The sequence below is a fragment of the Penicillium daleae genome (genome assembly GCF_028827525.1).
Source record: "Penicillium daleae strain IBT 16125 chromosome Unknown utg000007l_segment0_segment0, whole genome shotgun sequence".
NCBI lineage: Eukaryota > Fungi > Ascomycota > Eurotiomycetes > Eurotiales > Aspergillaceae > Penicillium > Penicillium daleae.
The window spans coordinates 1,508,228-1,526,497 of NW_026623155.1; the positions used below are offsets into that span (position 1 = coordinate 1,508,228).

At 47.1% G+C, this 18,270-nt stretch overlaps 8 protein-coding genes across 8 annotated transcripts; 5 read left to right on the forward strand and 3 right to left on the reverse strand.

Annotated features, from left to right (window-relative positions):
• Positions 1–448: 448 nt before the first annotated feature.
• N7458_007709 (kinase-like domain-containing protein) lies at positions 449–951 on the forward strand (the record flags this gene model as incomplete). The annotated part of the gene is made up of 2 exons (XM_056911091.1): positions 449–562; positions 589–951. The coding sequence occupies 2 exons, from the start codon at positions 449–451 to the stop codon at positions 949–951; spliced, it is 477 nt and encodes a 158-aa protein (XP_056763917.1).
• A 38-nt stretch (positions 952–989) lies between these two features.
• N7458_007710 (kinase-like domain-containing protein) lies at positions 990–1,820 on the forward strand (the record flags this gene model as incomplete). Its single annotated transcript, XM_056911092.1, has 2 exons — positions 990–1,254; positions 1,288–1,820. 2 exons carry the CDS (start codon positions 990–992, stop codon positions 1,818–1,820), a joined length of 798 nt encoding a protein of 265 aa, XP_056763918.1.
• A 620-nt stretch (positions 1,821–2,440) lies between these two features.
• N7458_007711 (uncharacterized protein) lies at positions 2,441–3,700 on the reverse strand (the record flags this gene model as incomplete). Its single annotated transcript, XM_056911093.1, has 1 exon — positions 2,441–3,700. One exon carries the CDS (start codon positions 3,698–3,700, stop codon positions 2,441–2,443), a length of 1,260 nt encoding a protein of 419 aa, XP_056763919.1.
• Positions 3,701–5,920: 2,220 nt separating this feature from the next.
• Positions 5,921–8,148, reverse strand: N7458_007712 (uncharacterized protein; the record flags this gene model as incomplete). Its single annotated transcript, XM_056911094.1, has 5 exons — positions 5,921–6,762; positions 6,825–6,967; positions 7,036–7,353; positions 7,427–7,862; positions 7,920–8,148. 5 exons carry the CDS (start codon positions 8,146–8,148, stop codon positions 5,921–5,923), a joined length of 1,968 nt encoding a protein of 655 aa, XP_056763920.1.
• Positions 8,149–9,968: 1,820 nt separating this feature from the next.
• N7458_007713 (uncharacterized protein) lies at positions 9,969–11,228 on the reverse strand (the record flags this gene model as incomplete). The annotated part of the gene is made up of 4 exons (XM_056911095.1): positions 9,969–10,451; positions 10,522–10,759; positions 10,829–10,958; positions 11,030–11,228. 4 exons carry the CDS (start codon positions 11,226–11,228, stop codon positions 9,969–9,971), a joined length of 1,050 nt encoding a protein of 349 aa, XP_056763921.1.
• A 479-nt stretch (positions 11,229–11,707) lies between these two features.
• Positions 11,708–12,631, forward strand: N7458_007714 (fumarylacetoacetate hydrolase family protein; the record flags this gene model as incomplete). The annotated part of the gene is made up of 2 exons (XM_056911096.1): positions 11,708–11,863; positions 12,086–12,631. 2 exons carry the CDS (start codon positions 11,708–11,710, stop codon positions 12,629–12,631), a joined length of 702 nt encoding a protein of 233 aa, XP_056763922.1.
• Positions 12,632–14,541: 1,910 nt separating this feature from the next.
• Positions 14,542–15,621, forward strand: N7458_007715 (uncharacterized protein; the record flags this gene model as incomplete). The annotated part of the gene is made up of 2 exons (XM_056911097.1): positions 14,542–14,678; positions 14,730–15,621. The coding sequence occupies 2 exons, from the start codon at positions 14,542–14,544 to the stop codon at positions 15,619–15,621; spliced, it is 1,029 nt and encodes a 342-aa protein (XP_056763923.1).
• Positions 15,622–17,225: 1,604 nt separating this feature from the next.
• Positions 17,226–18,040, forward strand: N7458_007716 (uncharacterized protein; the record flags this gene model as incomplete). Its single annotated transcript, XM_056911098.1, has 3 exons — positions 17,226–17,587; positions 17,615–17,774; positions 17,824–18,040. Exons 1-3 carry the CDS (start codon positions 17,275–17,277, stop codon positions 18,038–18,040), a joined length of 690 nt encoding a protein of 229 aa, XP_056763924.1. The 5' UTR covers positions 17,226–17,274.
• Positions 18,041–18,270: the final 230 nt, after the last annotated feature.

Below are 18,270 nucleotides of genomic sequence, written 5' to 3' on the forward strand. Positions count from 1 at the left end.
GCCACACGTGGATTAGTGCTTTATCCTCGAGTCGTGCGCTCCAGGATCTGAAACATCGATTTGCTTACCTGTAACCGCCAACACAGGTAAACACGAGAGCATGGTCGCGAGGCCAGCGAGGGCAAATCTGGTCACGTGGCTATACAATAGGTTGCGATCTACTAGATATCTACCTGAGACGTTAGATCTTACAACAAACTGGCGGAATGGAAGCCTGCCGCCCCAGTGTCTTGTCCTGTGGCGTATTATTTGCTAGGATCTTTCACTGATTTAGGTTTATTAACTGAACAATTTTTTCTCGATAATGACGTTCATGATCAGGTCGCAAAATTGTTTCTGGACTCATCGCCAAAGCTCCTTGCATCAGCTCTATCAGACTTTCTTCATATCACTTTTCTGTCCTCACTGGCGAAGACATTTTGTTGGTGGGCGTGCATACACTTCATCTATGGCTTCCAGGAACGTCTTATCTAGCGCTGACTCTGCTTCACCCCCTTTTCAATACGTACCGGTCGGGGAAGTCGAGAGACTCCAAAGGTACCAGTCTGGTGTGGTTATCACCGTATAACGATAGGTGATATTATTCAGTCCCGATATCAAGTAGTCCACAAGTTAGGTTACGGGACATATTCAACTACCTGGCTCTGCCAAGATCATCGATCTGCTAAATATGTGGCAATCAAGGTTGGAACTGCCGAGTCAAGCTCGAGAGAGGTGGATGTCCTCGATTATCTTAGCAACCATTCCCCACTCAACCATCCGGGCAGGGCAATGATACCCTCCGTTCAAGACAGATTTGTCCTCCACGGCCCCAACGGCAACCATCCTTGCTATGTGACAGCCATAGCAAGGTGCATTATCTCTGGTGCAAAGGACGGATCGTATCGACGCATATTTCAAGCTCAAACAGCTCGCTCACTTATTGCACAACTGGTACTGGCTATCGATTAAAGTCACAGTAAAGGAGTTGTTCACGGAGGTCAGTCCTTATGTCTTACAATCCACAACTGCCCATTAATATAGTGATTATATCAGATCTTCACATTGGCAATGTCTTTCTACGTCCCCCGGCCGATTTTAACCATCTGTCCATCGAGCAGCTATACAAACAATATGGTCGACCCACGTTTGAACCAGTTGTCCGTCTTGACGGCCAACCTCTCCAGTCTAGCATACCATCTAGCATTGTCCCTCCGATCTGGCTTGGAAAAGCCTCAGAGCTATTCGCAATTTCGGAATCTAGACTCCTACTTGGTGATTTTGGGGAGGCCTACTGACCCTCAGCAGAGCATCGATATAGCTCGCATGCCCCTCTATCTTTCGTGCCGCCTGAAGCCCGATTTAAGCCAGAATTGGGCCTTTCCTTCCCGGCTGACGTCTGGACTCTTGCATGTTCTATATGGATAATACTTGGTCAGCGTCCCTTGTTTGAGGACATACTTGCCACGCCGGACGACATCACAGCGGAGCAGGTTGACACTCTAGGGGAATTGCCTCTACGGTGGCAGAAGAAATGGGAGACGAGGTATGAGTATTTTGATGAAAGAGGATTACCAAATCAGGGTCGACAAGTAAGGTCCTTGGATGAGCGCTTTAAGAAGCACATTCAACTGCCACGACGGAAGGCTATGGTCCCGGAATTTGATGCAGAGGAGAAAGCTGCTGTTATGAATATGTTGCGACCAATGCTGTCTTTTGAGCCAAAGGAGCGGTTGACCGCACATGAAATTCTAAAATGTGAGTGGATGGAAAAATGGGCATTGCCAGATGATAAGGAAATTTGTCTGGATGAGAGAGGAGGCTGCGGGAAAAGCTTATAACGCGCTTGATTTCTTTAAACGGTCCCGCGACATCTCTTACCCAGTATCCAAACAACGTTCCATAAAGAGGCGTGTGACTAAATGAAGCATCATCAGAATATGAGTAAGTTGGTCCTTCCTCTCATTAGGTATAAAAATTCACGTAGCAAAATGCTCAGCTCTTCAGCGAAATCACCGGCCACGCCATTGATCTGTTGAGATTGCCTCGGCTGTCTCTATTTTTTACCGACACAGATGTCATTCTCCATCGGCCTAGGGAAAGCTAACCCTAAGATGGTGTCTAGTGGTACATGTATACCCTGGATACTTGGTGTGCCAGGAATATGACTTGACATTCGAATTGCTAGGCAATGACGACAAGGATCGTAGTCATTCATGAACACGATCCATATGACCAATCAGAGCCGCGTCAATTTCGGTATCCAGAATGGCATTTAGTGTTAGAAATCCCAACACTATGCAACAATACCATAGTCAAGTTCTTCGCACGCTTCAGACTACACCATCAGAATCTAATATTTCCCATTATTCTTCTCACATGAACCCTAGTTCGGCTTTTTGAAACTCAAACAACAAGACAACATATTTGCAATGTATAATAAGCCTAACTTCAGGAGCCATCAACGTGTACTATACAATTTGTCTTGCTCCCGTCGGGCAATCATCATCTGCTGTAAAACATTGGCACATTCACCATAGAATGCAGGTTGGTCTTTGACAGAAGTCCAACCATTCACGTCAATCACGTAGCTTTTACCTCTGTTTCGAACAATGTCAAAGCCGCAAAGGGCCTGACCAAAAGTGACGGATATTTTGGCCGCTGTATCGGTTTCTTCTCTTGTGAGCTCTGTGACCTGTCTTATTTCTTTGCCGTTCGCATTTCGATAAACGATGCCGGTCACTGCGGGTGATTGTCGAGTCACTGCCAGGCAGTAGGAAGCGCCCACGGTATAGGCCTTGACATCTTGACCGCAGTCAGCAGCCAGAAGCGGCTCATATACGTAACTATTCACTGTTCCATCCTCTGTGATACACCGAGGAATAGCAATCTCAGGATCAAACTCTGAACACTTGCTTCCAATCCTCCGAAACAACCGCCTGCCCCCACCTCCTCCCAGGGGCGTGGTGGGATAGTAGATGTAAATATTGTGGTCCTCTGCATTGACGGGCTTTTCAACGAAGGGTTTATGGAGCTCCCGTCCGTTGACGAGAAGCGTATTCCCATCATTTATCAGAGACACCGCGGGTAAAGTTTGTGGCTTGCTGCCATACCCAGAGCTCTCAATTTTTAACCCGACGGACTTATAGACGTGCTGCGCCATGTTCACATCGATTGAAGGGCCGCCGTCACGGTTAACTTCGAGCCTCTTGGGAGTTCTTATTTCGAGAAGATCCAAGATTTGGAGGCAGAGACGGCGATCAAAGAGGAGTTTTTGCATCAACAAGTCATTGCAGGGAATTGGCGACCTCAATTGTGTATATGAAATTGCCTTATCAAGTGGAAATCCATCGGAATGGAAGGCGATGAGAAAGTCACAAGTAGGCCATGCTTCTATAGGCTGGTTTAAAAGCATATCATCTCCAAATAGGATGATTTCGATGTTGTTGTTAGCTTTTAAGTGATGGAAGATTGCCTGATTGGACTTGCTCAGTGCCTTATCTTCCATAGCGCAGACACCAATCTTTCCCAGCTGACGGGTTGACCTCGGCTCTAATGGACGGAGGTTGGTTGTGCCGTGAGGTGAATAAATTGCCGATGGAAGTTGCAGCCTCTCGATATCGCTATCATCCAGACGAGAGACTACCCTCAAATGGTTGTCATCCCAATTGACATCGGCATCTCCAAGAAGAGCTGCGAGTTTATACAATTTGGACATCATGGTGGCAAGACCTTGGGTTGCAATTGGATTCTGCTCACTCTCGACGTAGCCAGCTCAGAATCATTTGAGGGGTGGTAGAGTCTCCTCGATAGGTGTTTTGGTCAAGTGCCATTGATAAAAGCATCGGTTCAGTGTTCATGAATGCAATGATTTGAAAATCCACTGGCAGCTTTGCACAGAAAATTAGCGAGTGATAAAAATATAAAGTATTCAAGGCCATCAGCGAGGTCCCCAGGCACAGCCATACGTCACATGGCAATCGAGTAAAAATCCCTCTTCGTTAAAGTCTCCACTATCAATAAATCGCTCAAACACGCCGTGAGTCACGGGTGAAGTAACCTAATTGCAGCTTAGGCTCGCCGAGGGGAACATGAACAAGGGCCAGGTGGAGTGCAAAGTCTTTCCTATCGCTTTATCACACTGTAATCTGGACATTAAACTTCATTCATCAGGAGTTTAGTCCTGCACTGTATCTAGACGTAGCCGACGTATCAATGCTGGCTACTCATAAATTATTGAATTTTTTCAATTTGGCAATCTAGTACCATGCTACTGATTATAATAGCGCGTTTGTCATCGAGTTGATGACCCGAATCGACTCCGCCGCTCATTCTGCTGTGACCTCAACGACCCACCTACAGGGAATCTGGATAAAATCTCAGTCACTGATCGAGTGCATGTGAAATTAATGTCGAGGCTATAACTTTACAATACTAGCATCAGTCAATTGGAACTTCAATCCAGGTCATCCAAAGCGCTTCCCGCTTTGGGTGCGCCACGGTTCTTTCATAATTCACAGTTTCTTCGTAATGTACCTTTTACATAGCCTCACCATACAAAGGTACTTACATAACAAATCTCGTTTTTCTCGAATATCTTAGTATTTTACTAGAAAAGGTCTAGATTTAATAGGATAATAATATTATTTCAGGGTAGCTTATACTTAGTACTATAGTAATTTATAGGTTTAGCTTAGAATAAGGGTCAAAAATCGTTCTTGAATGTCCCTCATAGTAAATTTTTCTTAGAGGAAAATAAACAGAAAATTATACACCCTTCGAATGCTAATTTCCTCCTAAGAAAAAAAGACATAGCTAGAAGAGATATACATCTATATTCAGAGGGAAATTCAAGAAGAACTTCCCACTCGTTGAATAGTTATATCTAAAAAACAACTTAACATGATAATATACCTTTTGTATGGTCTCACCATACAAAAGGTACTACTACGAAGAAACTGTTACTACGAAGAAACCGTGGCGCACCCAATCCGGGTAGCGGTTTAGAAAGGCACGGATACCCAACAACATCGAGACTGCCAATGAACCCTGACGAGACTTCCGCTTCTAATCCTCGCTTTATTGGTGACCTCTCGCAGTCAAGATGGGAACAGGAACGTGTACAGTTTGGCCGTAACGGGTCACCTGTCGCTGCGGTCTTATGCGTAAACGCATTCTAATGAGACTGTAGCGTCAGATAAGGCCCGTCCGCGCTCCCTTGTAGGGAGGCAATGTGTCGGTATATTGCAATGCTGGTTTCTATATACAGAGGGGAGGCGGGAGGGACAAAATCGAGTCTTGACTGCGTGAGAGATGATGCGCTACCACCAGAGGCAAGCAACTGACTCTTGCGAGGCAGTTGTAGGAAGAACTTGCGAGGCAGTTGTAGGAAGAAGGAGCCCTCCGTAATGTCGGTGTAGATGTCACGTGAGGCAGCGTGGGCAGCGAGCGAGGGAACCCCAAAAAAACTCCTCCCAGTAATGAGTTCGGACTGGCAAGCCATGACTCGCCCTCGTATAGGGCACAACGTCCACGAATCCTCGGGTCAAATGGGGTCATGGTGTTTTCTGGAGGCCAGTCCAAGCCTGCTGTGGAAAGCCATGCTCCGTGCCCTCTGATCGATGATAAAGTTGCAATCCCACGGGGTCCGAACCCAGGGATTCTGACTTCGAATAAGAGAGTCACTCGAGCATGAAATATTTGTCGTGAACAGAAGGCAAAATGTAGCGGCCAGCGTCCTGTTTGTCACCGGTGCCGTCAAAGCGACACCACGTGTATCTATACGGACAGGAAATGAGAGCGAGATGCCAAGTTTAGTTGAATAGCCTCAAGAATTGCTTGGTGCATGACTTGTTAACGTTGCATTAGGCATTCGGCCGAACTAGAGTCTCGCATACAGATGTACGAGGATGTTCTACAGAAACTGCATCCCCATCTCGAGTCAATTCAAAGGTAGAGACTCTCCCAAACCTTTTGCGGCTTCCACCATTTCAGCCCGCGTATCACAAGCGGCATAGACAAACCGATCATGCCTAACAATCACAAATCGCTTTCCCTTCATGACATCCCAGATTTGACAGTCGCTGTAGCCGTGCGGTTTCGGGCGTCCAACGCACAAGTCAGACTGCTCAAACTCCTTTGCAGTGGCAGTTCGGAACAGGGAGAGACTGGTGAACCCAGTGTTCTCATCATTGGGGAGACAATCCTTAGCCTGGACCAACAAGGTGGCCTCTTTCGTAGACAAGTGACCATCACTAAGGCCATCAACACCGTCCATCTCCTCAACGGCCGCTATCGCCTGGCTTGGTTTATCAAGCAAAACAACAATCTGGAAGAGGTTGGTCTTCTCTTTGGAAAAGATCACATCGTCGGTAAAGCGAACCCGATTATCGAGCCCCACTAATTCAGTGCAATATGTTTGTGGAAAGGCGATTCCACCGTGGAGGTAAGGCAGAAACGGCATACCATCCGAGTGGATGTACGCGACCGGGCCTTCACTCCGGGGTCCGAGTTCTAATTGATGCTTGATAGGAGGGATCAATTGCACGACCCGGAACGCCCAGTCCCGGATGAAGTTCTGCACTGGGTTAGTGCTGCTCACCAATTGTCCATTCCGCAAGGTTGAGTTGAGGGACTTTTGAAACTGCTGGCTGCGTTCAGAGTACCACCCAACGAGGACCTGCTCGTGTTCTAGTCGAGTCGAGCGGGACCGAGTGAGAATGGCAAGCCGCCAGGCAAGAGCGATAGCATCCCGAAAGCCGGAAGCAATTCCCTGACCACCGACTATAGGCCGGATTTCCTGAATGAGTATTGGATCCCAAAGAGGCGGAAAAGGGTGAAATTACAGGGAGGAAAAACGTGAGCGGCATCGCCGCATAGGATGACTCGCCCCATGGCCCATTTGTTGCACTTTCTTGCGGCAAATCGAAACGGACGAGAGCGAAGGACATTGATGCAATCGGTTGGGAACTCAACGTCAGCGTCTAACCTGCAGCGCGTTGTTAGACGAGGTCCCTCGTTGATCTCGGTCATTCCCTTCACTGGACATAGACTTACCCATAGCGGGCCCCTGCATGACGAAGGTAAGGGAACACAATGTCCTGGATCATGTGTGGCGCAGACATTTCTTCCGGATCTTCACCGGCCTGAACCACGAATTCAAACCTCCAAAGGCGGTCCTTGGTCTGGCCGAATCGGCCGCAGACAGCCGGACGACGAGGATTGCAGAGGAACCGAAAGTCCTTCGGGAAGAAGTGGTCGTACACATCCTCAGACGAATACCCTAGTTTCCATAGTGGGAAGTCTGGGTGGGTTTCTGGTGTTGGCAGGCTGATTTTCCAGTTCAAAGCCACCCAAATCTCTTCATAGCGACATCTGTGACCGCATATTAGTCCATACAGCTCTGTAAATTTTCCTATGCTGGTTGCATGAGTCCAAGAGCAAGTACTGTTCGGCCCACTCCATTTTAATTCCCCGTGGCTCCAAATATTGCTTTCGCACGTAACCTGTCTTGCCGTCCGCGCCGACCAGAAAACGAGCGCGGATTTGTCGACTATTCCCTTCAGAGTCCTCATAACTCGCGTATACCCAGTCCTTATCCTCTTCGATTGACTTCAGGGTGCATCTGCTCCTCAACTGTGAGACTTGAGAACCCTGGATGACGGAACGAAGATGCTTTTCCAGCGCAGGTTGCTTGTGACTTATGACACCGACATGTCCCGTATATCCTTCGGACTGATTCATGCACAAGTTAGTTGGAAAAGTCTCATACCACGATATTGATTGGAATTTAAGGAGACTAACTGAAGCAGTGTTAAAGCCGAAGATGGGTCTTGTGTTCAGGCTTTGCTGCTCTCCCGGCAGAAATAATACCTTCTCGATACCTATCAATCGTTAGGACATGCTGCTAATGTAAGTCTCCAATAGATTGCACTGCTCACAAGAACCGATATCCGTATAAACATGGTCATACAGACCAAGACCCTGCATATAACGGATGCCATCGTCGTCAAGAACGATTCCCCTCGGGTCTGTCGTGATCTCTACCTCTCTCTCCAGGACAATATTCTGGACCGCCATACGATCAAGATAGCCAGAGAGCATAGCCCCTGTAGGCCCACAGCCACAGATGAGGACATCTGTGGTCTCCAATGTGCGATTAGAAGTCATGTTGGTCGTATACGATCAAGAATATGTGAAGAATTGTGTGAGAATTCTGATCTCACGTCTCAGTGCCCGCTCTCTTATGTATGCCTTGGGTTTTTTCTGCTGCAGACACCTCTCAAAACTTCTTTATAGGAAGATGGGCAATCCAAGGGTAGCTGTGGCACTATCGTTAAACGGGACCATCTATGCCGCTGGGAGATAGTTACCACAAATAGTCTTCTCAGCAAATAGGTCCCGCATAGTCTCCGCAAAGGGTGTAGTCTTATTGGGGTCGCCCCACGTGATATCTACACCGACATTACTGAGGCCTCTACAACTGCCTCACGAGAGTCAGTTGCTTGCCTCTGTAGCTATCTCGTCATTGCTCACGCAGTCAAGACTCGATTTTGTCCCTCCCACCTCCCCTATGTATATAAAAACCACTGCAGTACAGACACATTGCCTCCCTACTAGGGAGCGCGGATTGGCCTTATCTGACGCTGGTCTAAGACCGCAGCGACAGGTGACCCTTTATGACCAAAATACTGTCTCCTTGTTCTCTTGACTGCGTGAGGTCACCAATAAATAGCTGCCTTAAGAGTTGGTGTAACGTAATTCACACTGAGCCCGCCACCCCATCTAATTTTCGCGTGTCTGTCCCCTAGCACTTTGGATCACTACTTTACAACCTGTTGTAATGCAAAAGGAAGCTTAATTATTCTTCTTGAGGGAATACATGAGGGTATATATACATCATGAAGTCCAAATTGATTTCCAATCAACTTGGTCTTCGTATAGATGGGCAGGAATTATTTCCGATGTTGCGGCTTCATTCCTGAACAGCAACAGCCTCAAATCACAACACAACCAATTCATTCTAAAAGAGGTAATTTCTGATAAAAAGAGAAATTAAGCTATCAATCTGGCAGCCCAGAATAATGTTATACTTTATGTCCCTCCTACTACGTGCGTCTATGACCAACTGCGATCCACCCTACGCGACCGTATCAACGGCCGCCATTTAAAGGCTACCACACGCGCCTATACCTACGAAATGACCTATTGAGTGAAAATGCACATGCCCCTAGTAAACTACACTTATAAACAGTTATAGTATAGACCATAGGTATACTATAGGATGTAATAAAAAATGAAGATGTACGTTATTAATAGTTCTAAAGCGGTTATACGAGTGGCCAAGTAGAGTAGCAAACGGGTATCGCGATTATAATCAATTTGCGTCTGAAGCAAATGAGCAAGATTTTAGTCTACTTAACGGGTGAAAGTTGGCAGGGTGTCCTACGTAACGACCGATCTAGAAAGCTTTAGTTGAGCGATCGATAATCAGACCAATAGACATTGATATGCATGCAGTGTATGTCGAAGCCCTGGCCATCGGGCTAAGAACTGCTTGAATGGGAGTCATGCGGTTCATTGAGTAAATGAGAAGTAGAGGATATGGCGGGCATGATGAGATTTCGTTAAAAAGAAGTGCCAAATGATGAATAGGTTTCTTACAAGGGAGATCATAGAGTGTTAGCTAGAGTAGTAGCGGCATTATTGTCCTCATCGTACACCCTTTTGATCATTTGGCAGACTTTGATTTCTTATTGTGGATTACATTATGTACCTGTTGTCTTTGGAGAGTACATTGTAAAGCTTGACGAGACCTAGCGTGGAGTGAGCACTTTCAATTCGCTATACCCGATAATAAAATCTATCAATTTTCGCGTCAATATTCCCCTTTTTTTATCCGTTGACTACATGTCAACGATAGCCCCATTCGACTAAAACAGGCATGTAGACAACTAATCTTGAAAATCCAGATACCCGAAAGTTTCAGCCTACTGCAGGAAAGCCAGCGGAACTTCGGGTCCCCAGATAGCCAAGGACTCATGGCCCGCCGGCAAAATTCCAATTGGAGTGTCCTCATTGACCAGATCACCGTCAGCGTAGTGTTCAACCATGTTTCCTGCTGGGTCCCACCAGTAGTCAAAAATTTGGGATCCCAGAATATGCCGGCCCACGCCCCAGACGGATTGATAGCCCTTAATGGCCAGCCATTGATGTCCTAAGTGCTGGGTATCATAGTCAAAGACTTCAAAGGAGCAATGATGAACGTGAGACCCAGTTTGGCTGGCGCCGAGGAAGAACGAGTGGTGATCCGTATGGTTCTGACCCAGGTCCAGGTGCATGAATGTGGTCACGTCCATTCTGTGGCCGTCATTTTCCATGTAAAGCAGGTCTGTTGGAACAATGTTGAAATGGGTGGTGTAAAATGAGAGAAGCTCCTCGAAGCGTTTCGTGGAATAGCCAAAGTGGCCCAACTAACAGTAACACGAAGAATGGTCAGTACGTAGAAGGGCCTGTCAAACAGCAAAAGGGAAGTCAACTAACTTTGTGCACAGCTGCGGGGCCAGGTTCAAAGCGATTGAATTGACGAAGCCTCTGCTTCTCGATTGGATAGTTGGCTCTCAGCTTTTCAGTAGGAGCTGTCGGGGCATCTTTGCGTCTCTCTTGGCCAAATATCACATTGACAAGAAATCCATCCGGATCCACGATAGTGACCATCTGACCTGCTCCCGGGGCTTCGGACAATTCTTGAACTTGGGATGCTCCGGGTACTCTCAAGGCCCTATAATTCAATTATTCACAAACAGTTAGCATTGCCTTTTGGGACAAATAGGTAAAGAAATTCACTTACTTCTCGAATTCCTCTTTTGAATCAACTGCAAAAACCCCTCCCAAGAACTTCTTCGGTCCTTTGATTGCATAGTAGACATATTGATCATCTCCATAGCCTCGGAACCAGACTTCGTTTTCGGTTCTTTTTGCTATGTCCATTCCAAAATCTATAATGTTTAGTACTCATCCCCACATGTGAAGGCATCCCGGTGACACGAACTTAGCATGAAGTCACATAATGCGTCCAAATCGGGAGTCTGGTATCGCATATGAGAGAGCCTGGCCAGCCGAACACGATCTTCGACCTTGATGCCTCTGGACTGGAGCCAATTAAGTTGAGACATTTGCTCCTGAGAGGCGCTTGTGTCGGGCACAGACGCTCCGTGGTTGGCCTTCACCGACGAGTCTGTGACTGCCATTGTGAAGATGGCTATGACGGTGAGATGCAAGTTGAAAAATCTGAGAAGCCCAAAGGGGATGTGCACTGTTGTATGAAACAGATGAAGGCGAATTGGCAGATCTATTTGGACGCTATTATACCTTATTCAACCAAAGGGCCCACATCTCTCCATGAGGATCTGGCGGCCGCTTTGTTGCGGAGGCTTATACCGTCTCATTCTGGACATATGTTGGATGTCACAGTGTCACATGCGGGTATGGTGGGTCCTATATTTCAGAGGCTTGGACCGCCTTATTGTAGATGTATTTTTGCTGTCGCGGTTTCGCAATCCGGCGTGGTGGGACCTATATTGCGGAGTCTTGAACCGCCTCATTCTGGATATAAATTCACATCGCGCTGACACCCAGTATACTCTTTCAGAAAGATTCAAGGTCCGACGCTAAGAGCATCCTCTAACATCAAACTACACTTTTTACACTCCGTGTACCAATACTAAAAATGGCCTTCAAGCGACTGGTCCGTTTCGCAGTAGGAGACAGTATCTCCTTCGGCGATCTACTCAGCGACAATGGCAGCACATACAAAGTCAGACCACTGACTGGTGATCCTTTCACTAAGCTACAGCCCACTGAAGAGGTTGTTCAAGTCGACAAGGTGGGTCTTACATCTAACAACTTATCGTTCCCTTTTAACGATTTGCCAGCTACTGTGTCCTCTTGATCGTACTCCCCTCATCATCCTTGTGGGCTTGAATTATCAGAGCCACGTAAACGAAGCTAAGGTGCGTATTCCACACAATCACTTATCAGTTATACAAGGCTTGCTAATAGTAATCATCAGCTCAATGTTCCGAAATACCCTCCCATCTTCGTTAAGCCGGCCGATGCGCTAGCCGGCCCATTTGATACCATTGACGTTCACCCCGACGCTCGTGAGATGCTCGACTACGAAGGTGAGCTTACCGTTGTTGTGGGCCGAGATGCGAAGAACGTTTCCGAAGATGAGGCATTGGAATACGTCCTGGGTTATACGGCCGGGAATGACCTGTCCGCGCGGAATTTCCAGGTTCCCGAGGCGTCAGGGATGCAGTTTGGGTATTCCAAATCCTTCGATCAATTTGGGCCTATTGGACATACCATTGTTGCGGCCAGCGAAATTCCAGACCCCCAGGATCTTCGTCTGGTAACCCGAGTCAACGGGCAGGTCAAACAGCAGACCAGTACAAATGATATGATCTGGAGTGTTCAGCAAATTGTCAGCCACCTTTCACGAGGAATGACTCTTCGCAAGGGGACCGTCATCATGACCGGTACACCTGCTGGCGTTGGATTTTTTAACAAGGAATTTCTGAAGGCTGGGGACGTGGTGGAGGTGGAAATCGAGGGCGTGGCGTCCGTCAAGAATGAAATCCGGTATCCTTAAGATTGCTGTGTGGTCTAGGTTATACGCTATCTGAAATAGAGAAAAGAAAATTGAACTAGGATGAACTAGGAGTAAGAAACAAATCGTACATGCACAGATCAATGCACCGGATCTCGGCGGACGGAAGTTGCCACAATCCGTAGTCCAGCCTCACGTTGCCACCTGTATGCATCATCATCCTCTGAACACCGCATCACTAGCAGCAGCATCACCATCATCCAGAATTCGAGCTGCCTCAGAATCACGTACTTCGTTGGATGATAATGCAATCCGACGCTCTCTCTCGACTAGTGGGTCGCCGGCGACCCAAGACATCCAAGCAGGAACGTGTGTGTCCGATATGTTCTAAGCAGTTTCCCAAGGCGGAACATTTGGCCAGGCACTATAGGTCCCACACGAAAGAAAAGCCGTTTCAATGCGCGGACTGCGGAAGGGTCTATGCCAGACAGTGATTATAGCACTCCTCTATATCGACCAACTAGAAAAGATGTGAATTGACGATGTTTGCTCTTCCGCTAGGGACACATTGCTTCGCCATACGCGGTCCCATCGCCGCAGAGGTGGAATGGGCGACGTTCTAGACTCTCAGGAGGGAACGGGCGTCCTTCATGCAGCTCCTCCCCCAGCTGAGTCTGGTTTGGAGGGGCTTCCCGCGGCAACACTGCATCCAGTGTCACCGTCAACCCCGTCACCATCTGCGAGTAATATCGCAACGATAAGGACTCCTTCAAATGGCACAATAGAGCGTGTGGGACTGGCAACTGTGCCTGTAAGCAATGATACAAATGTCTCGTCGGCATTTGATTTCCCTATATCATTACCACAGGATCCAGGTTGTGACTTTCAGGTAAACGAAAGCCTGAATCTGTCGGAGTTACCCAGCGTCGAGCTAGATTCAGGTTGGATTTCTTGGCTGATGGACGATAAATTTGACTTGGATGCTGTGAACTCGTCCTTATTGCAAGCCACTACTGGAGACTTCTTCACCGTTGATCGGATGCCGGACGAGAATCCGCTTGCTACTGATTCATTTAACGCTGGCCCACAGGCCTCGGACGCGGGATTGGCGCCGAGTGGGGATGCAATAAGAGAAAAGTGGCACACCTACTGTGGACAGGGCATTTCGGGTGCCATTCTCCCAACCCCCGCGAATGACCGCAATCAAATTGACGAGAATTATCGCCACGAGCTCGCTATGCGTCTTGAGCAACGTGTACAAACCGGAATTCTTCCTTCGACCACTTTCCTAGTAAGCTTTACATCCTTCATTCTTCATGGGCTACCACCCAGCTTTCGGATGGAGTACAAACGCATACGGAGAGAATTAAGCAATGCAGCCCTGACTGATACCTAGCATCTTTGTCTGCAAGCGTATTTCTCCCATTTCCATCCCATATTTCCTATCATCCATGAGCCATCCTTTTTGCCGTCTAGCCAAGATGCCGTTCTTCTTCTGTCCATTTGCTCTGTAGGGAGTCTCTTTCTCGGCTCTCGGCGAGCAATCGAACACGGTATTAGCATGTTTGAAAGACTCCAAAAAGCAGCTTTATCTTCGGTGAGTCAGAAGGTCCATCAGTCTCGCGAAGTCGATCGGTGTTTAGCAAAAGGATTAATCAAGTTTTGGCAATACAGTGGGACATCATAATCATTCAACGTCCAGATTCAAAAATCATTGCCATTCAGTCGGCCTTGCTTGGGCAGACATTTGGACTTCTAATGGGTGTACGTCTTTTGCCAGCCACATATTCTCTTACACTGCCATCTGAAGCATGTAATATGTTCAAAGTCTAACATGTTTTCTGCAGAGGCCCAAAGATCTGACAGGAATCGAGGCCTTTCATGGAAGTATAATTGCTGTGAGTTTTAGTAATGGGGTTGGTCCCGACAAGTGACGCTTGAAAAGGCTGACTATGGTCAAGTTGGCGCGCAGAGTCCGATTACTCAACCATACAACGTCACCAGCACTACCCACAAATTTTTCGAACCTCCCGAATGACAAAATTCAATCCGCATGGAAGCATTGGATCGCCCTAGAGGAGAGAAAACGGTAAACCTACCATTTTTACCCGGCCAATATAATATCACTAATATTATACAGCGCTGTGCTCGGAATCTTCATCCTTGACGCCGAGTTGGCGAAGATTCATCATCATGAGCCCTGCCTACGACCTGCGACTGAACGTCTACCGATCATCTCATCTGACGAGCTGTTTGCGGCAAGCAACGCAAATGCGTGGAGGGAACTGGTTCTGCAACAGAATCGGAGTTCAGTGAGCAGGCCGATGAGGGAGCGAGGTCATCAAGGGACGAGTGACTTCCAACTATATGCCACTCTTGAATCTATCAGTGCTATGGCCTGTGAGTGTCAGGAACCCTTCTCAACTACTCCCCATGAGGCCCAGAAGTGCCAGGAAATGCTTCTATCCTGGTACAAGACGCATCTATCTACTGCCGGTCCTGGTGAGGTCTGGGCATATCCATTAAGGATTCTCTGGCATTCAACTTTCATTCTCTTATACTCGAATCTCGACATTCTTGAGCGAGCCTGTGGAAGAGACGGCCCTGAGGCAGCCCAAGAAGCCATTGGATACGCTCGGAAGTGGGCAAATTCCCGGGAGGCGACCAGGTCTCTAATACACGCCGTCTGCATCAGAAAACACTTCGAATCAATGTCTATTGGGTCCGAGTGTCCACTACAGATTCCCACCTGCCTTTATCACTGTGGAATCATCTGGTTTTGCTTTGGCCATTTTGAAGATAGTAGTCACGGAGCTCTCATGGAACGCAACTTTCCAGAATTGGATATGGCTGGAGTGAATGTTGGCGAAATCGATGCGGCAGAATTGCAGAACTCTCGAATCGAGCAAAAGGCTGCAAACCAAGTCTTCGGGATCGTCGGATTGCTGCAGAGCATACGCCATTGGAAGCTATCTTTGAGCCTTGCTTCAACATTACTTGCGCTTATCGAGGGGCAAGACAATGTTTTCTAAAGTTAGGATCCCGGTGTATCAAGTCAGTAGCGGTATGAGACTTGCTCTTCGGTTTCCGGCATCCGACGTTAAGATATTTGACAAGATTCAACCAGCAAGAATTTGTGTTCAGAGCAAGTGAACTATTTCGCTGCAATATGTATTTTAATACGTTTTGTGACATACAGTCGTTGTCGCTAAACAAAAAGCAACGAAGGGCGCATTATTTACATAAGTCACCACTGATGGGATATTACCTGAAAATAGGGTCCCAGTCACCCAGAAGTCAGTCGAAAATCAGGGTGTTTCCAAGGTGGTGACCTCGTGGGCAGAAATTGTGGGGCTCCAGCATGCATTGACCACCCGCCCCGCTATTTATTACAAAATCTAGTCTTTTCTTTTACTTTTTCTTTACATTCTATTATTTCCTGGAATTTCCTTTTGAAGGATTCATTCCAAAGCCCAATCGGGATGCAGGATGTCAAAGATTGCACAATAGTTAGCTGGAATACTTGGATCGTTGATCGCGTATTGACGCGGCATATAGCTAAGCAAGGTATCATCTTTGGTTTTCACGTCCACGATAGCGTATACCGTGTAATGAGATCAACAGTGGAAAATGAGCCCTTTTCATTTGAAAACTATGACTATAAAAGTACTTTCAAGAAGACCAGGAGCGAAAGAGATGAGAGAAATGAAGATCATAAGATTCAGCTGTGCAACACTAATGGCAAGGCGGTGGAAGGTGGCATGACCACCATTCACGGCGAACAGTAATTATTGAAATTTTGTCCATGGAAACCACCAAAAGTAAAATAAAAGGAGAGGGTGTGAAGGGGCGCGGGACCAAACTGTATTATTAGCGGTTTTGTGGTTGCCACCACCTAGGCAGCAAATCCACAGAGTCGTCTCCGGGATGGATGATCTGTTGAGTGGCCGATACCGACCATAATTCGCTACCTCCAGTTCCAGATTTCCTCATCCCTCCGTCAGAGGAACTTCTAATTGTCCCGCTACCGACTATTTTGTTCAAGCTACGCACGTCCAGGGCTCTGATGAAGAATCTCGATGTCTCTCTTGCCTCAGAGATGAGTCTGCTCCAATAGTGTCTTGTGATCGAGTTGGACCAACCGTTCCATTATACCATCGTGCATGTATGGCCTGTCCAGACCACTGGAGATTTTGGAAATATATAATACTCATACTTGTCTCATCTGGATTCCGTTAAGTGTATACCCCCATCTCAGGTTTGTTATCTGCAGTAGTCAGGGTTACTGAGTAGATTGAGGTCTGGATTTTCGCATTCACGCTACGGAGCTGAGACGATTACGACTGCTGTGAAGCTGTCAACAGACATGCCCGGGGACAGCTCCAAAGTTAGCAGCCAGCCCGGGCTGTCCATCAGGGATGGTATGGAACCGGGTATCATAGTACTAAGTGCGATCAAGTCTTATTCCTCTCACACAATACGTTCAAGCGGGCCGTATAAGTTGACAAGACTACGCTTTTGACTATCTGATACTAACTTGCTCTGTCATCAAGGCGATGGACACTTGGATATCAACTTGTCCAAAACAAGTCTTGAGGTGTTGTTTGCTCGCTTCAAGCCTTCCATTCCCTCTCAGTCTCGAGAAAATCCTCTTGAGCAAGCAGCCCAAGGGGCACACAGTCCAAATGGAAGAAGAAACATGTCCGATCGGTCTCAACATTGTCATTCAAGTTGTAGGTTCTCGTGGAGATATCCAACCATTTATTGTGATAGGGAAGGCCCTAAAACAGTATGGTCATCGCGTCCGACTGGCAACACACTTGACGTTTAGAAATCCAGTCAAGGAGAATGGATTGGACTTTTTCGATATTGGAGAACATCCAGCAGAAATAATAACCTTCATAGTGGAAAACACGGGACTTCTGCCTCAATTCAAGACGATCCGAAGCGGAGTTGTCAATCGACGCCGACGCGACATGGGAGACATTATCTATGGCTGTTGATACTTATGCTTCGAGACTGGAGATGGGACGCAACTGCACCAAATTCCGGATATTTTGGTGAATGGTGTCGTCGGTTCCCGGGAACGGCTATTTGTGGCGGGCGCAATCATTGCAAATACCCCAAGTTTCGCTTATATTCACTATGCGGAAAAGCTTAGGATCTCGCTTACCATAATGTTCACGTTAGTTTCTACCCTACAACAGTTCCGGATAAACTATATGCTGATATAGAATATTTAGGATGCCATGGTCACCTACCCAGGCTTTCCCTCATCCTCTAGCCTCCATCAGAAAATATAATACAAACCCCACGGTTGTTAATGCTGTATCCTATGCCTTTGTAGACATGATCCACTGGCAGGGTCTCGGTGACATAATCAACAGATTTCGCAGGAAAACCCTCAAATTGGACACTTTGGATGCTGCGCAAGCTCAAGGCATGATCTAACGGTTGTATATTCCGAATGCCTATCTCTGGTACGACCGTCCTTCATACCAAAAAAGGGAAGATTGGTTTAGTGGTATAGCTCAGGTCTCCTGTATTACTTAGTAAACCAAAAGATTGGTCCGACAATATCGACTTCTGCGGATTTGCCTTTCTCTCCACAGCCAGCGATTACACACCTCCGGATGACCTTCTTACCTTTCTACGGGCTGGCCCGCCCCTAGTCTATGTAG